Genomic DNA, 2,371 nt, shown 5'->3' with positions numbered 1-2,371 from the left:
AGAATCTGCTCACTTCCTCTCTCAGTCAGTGTTTTTTGGTTTTGTTTTTGACACTCAGGCCCCGCACCCCACATCCCGTCCTGTTTTGAGAGGAGGAGGGAAGAGAAATAAACGTGGCCGCTCATATAAGCCCACTAGGGTGGTTGGGCAAGGGTGACTGGAGAGGCATGCAATTTGGAAACAATCCGGCCCGTTCACTCCCACCCTCACTTTGCAGATACCGCCCCCCACTACCTCCCACCCTGTCCTCCGCCCTGCCGGCCCCCTGTCATTTGGGGGTGCCGGGAAATGGGTGTGCCAGTCTCTGTTGTGGAGATGGCGGGTTTGGCGCTGTCTGGGCTTCACAGGGGGTGGGGACCCTGAGAGAATCTGGGTATTAAAACGCTGTGCTACACCCCAGGCTGCTTTCCAGACACCTCCAACCCACAAATCCCTTCACCTCCGTTTATTCAGTCCTGGGAAAGGAGTTTTGGTATGCTGGAGGGAGACATGGCGGTTATTGGGGAATTTGGGTGGGGGGTGGGAGGAGGAGCCCAGAACGGAGAAACAGTGGAAAATCACGACCCTCAAATCGAAAGGTCAGACATTGGAGCCCCTATTCTGTAGGCTTATGCTAAGGCTGGGGTCTGGAGACTGAAGGACGGATGGTCCTGGGAGGAAGACACTAGACTGTTTGCAGTAATCCCTCATCTCGCGTCCCATCCAGTTTTTGCTGCACCCTCGCCCCGCCCCCTCCTGCTTCGGTGCAGAAGAAGGGGTGTGGCTGTGTGTCCGGGAGAAATGGCGGACGGGCGGGGCGGGGCAAAAGGAGGAGGGGTTGAGTGCTTGTGGAGTCTGCGCAGGAGCAGGCGAGGAGAGGTGAGAAGAGTTGAGGGATTTGAGAGGAGGTAGTAATGATATGTGAATGCTGAAAGGCAATTATAGGGACTTGTGTCCTGGGTCTCCTCCATCCACCGGTTAGACACTGGTCCAACCTCTGGTGTCTGTATTTCTGCCCTTTTTCTGTCTTTAAGATGAAGCTTTAATCGAACTGAAGGAAAAAGAAACAGCCCTGAATCCTTGGAGGTCAGTGTGGGGAGTGGAAACTGGGAATCCGTGGTATGAGCGTGGCAGAAACCAGAACAGAGTCTGGGACCAGAGGCTCCTCTTCCCCCATCTTCTCCCTCTTTACAAGACACCATTGCCTTGGTCCTGTCCTTTTTGGTGCAAAGAAAGGGGTGTGGCATCCACCTTCTTATTTAATGGTTTGAGGAGGATGGGTTAGGGAGGGAAAGAGGATCCTTGGGAGAGAAAAACATGACCCACAGGGTGCAAATAAGGAAAGGAAATGGAATCCAACTACCAAAGACCCCAAAACACCCTTTCTGGGATCTCTCTGCAGGTCTGTCTGAATTTGAGGCCCTGCACAAGTACAAGCCTGGTGGAAAAAAGTAAACTGCTCCTGCTTCCAGCAGGTTCGTATGTGCATGAGCACCATCTGGGACCCTTGGGGTGACTGTGGGAGATTCAGAGCAGAATCTGGGGTCTTTACTGTTTTTCCTGCTCTCCACCAGCTTTCCTAATGTCCATATTGCCTCTCATCTCTCATTTAGGTACTGGTGTGTTGGCATTGGGTAGGGCCGGCTAGGGATGAAGGTGTAAAAGGTGTTAGAAACCTTGGACAACCAGGGTCTTGTATCAGCAAACATAGGCCTTGACACCTGTGTCTGGGTACCAGCCCACTCACCAAGCATTATGCTTCCAAGTTCTCCTCTAAGTAGCCTTGGTTAGGCACAAAATGAGCCAAAGGCTTAAGCTTCATCTCTATCTTTTACCCCAGGTCCTTCTTGACTTGCAGCCTGGGCAAAACCCTTGAGATTGAAAGGAAGTGCCTTGCCAGACGTGCACACATCCCATTTAGGCAAGCCAACTCCACGCCCTGGATCAGAGAATTACTCCAGCTGCACCATGAGCCGAGTTCGAGATGCTGGCTGTGTAGCTGCCGGGATAGTGATTGGGGCTAGTGCCTGGTACTGTGTCTACAAATATGCCAGGGGAAGAAACCACACAAAGAAGAGACTGGCCAAGCCCAAGGCCAGGGCTGTGGCCGGGACTGGAGCCCGGTTTAGGGCTGGACCAAAGACCGGATTCACAATTGACCTTGGGCCGGGATTCAGCCCTCCCATCCCAGTCCGCACTCAGGCCGAGGACAGGGCCCAGGATGAAGCCTCTGCTCTGGATGTGACTGGAGCTGAGGGAGGGGCCCCAGCTATGTCCAGTGCAGAGGCTCAGAGTGCAGCAGGAAATCAGGTCCAAGAGGTAGAAGGGGCAGGAGTTGGACTTAAGGCCGAACCGGTAGTTGGGGCCAAGGCAGCTTCTTCAATGGCACCAC

At 53.6% G+C, this 2,371-nt stretch overlaps 1 protein-coding gene across 1 annotated transcript in view; it reads left to right on the top strand.

The window, feature by feature from the left end:
- Positions 1-977: 977 nt before the first annotated feature.
- Positions 978-2,371, top strand: part of ARMCX2 (armadillo repeat containing X-linked 2) — a 3,570-nt gene continuing 2,176 nt past the window's right edge. Inside the window, exons 1-3 of the mRNA XM_077776435.1 lie at positions 978-1,065; positions 1,382-1,454; positions 1,820-2,371. The exon at positions 1,820-2,371 is cut by the window's right edge and continues 1 nt beyond it. Of these exons, the coding sequence (XP_077632561.1) occupies positions 1,948-2,371 (424 nt within the window). The 5' untranslated portion in view covers positions 978-1,065; positions 1,382-1,454; positions 1,820-1,947. The remainder of the gene's footprint in view (positions 1,066-1,381; positions 1,455-1,819) is intronic.

The sequence above is a fragment of the Crocuta crocuta genome, unplaced genomic scaffold, assembly GCF_008692635.1.
Source record: "Crocuta crocuta isolate KB4526 unplaced genomic scaffold, BGI_CrCroc_1.0 scaffold1529, whole genome shotgun sequence".
NCBI classification, from domain to species: domain Eukaryota; kingdom Metazoa; phylum Chordata; class Mammalia; order Carnivora; family Hyaenidae; genus Crocuta; species Crocuta crocuta.
This window is presented reverse-complemented; position numbering and strand designations above follow the sequence as displayed.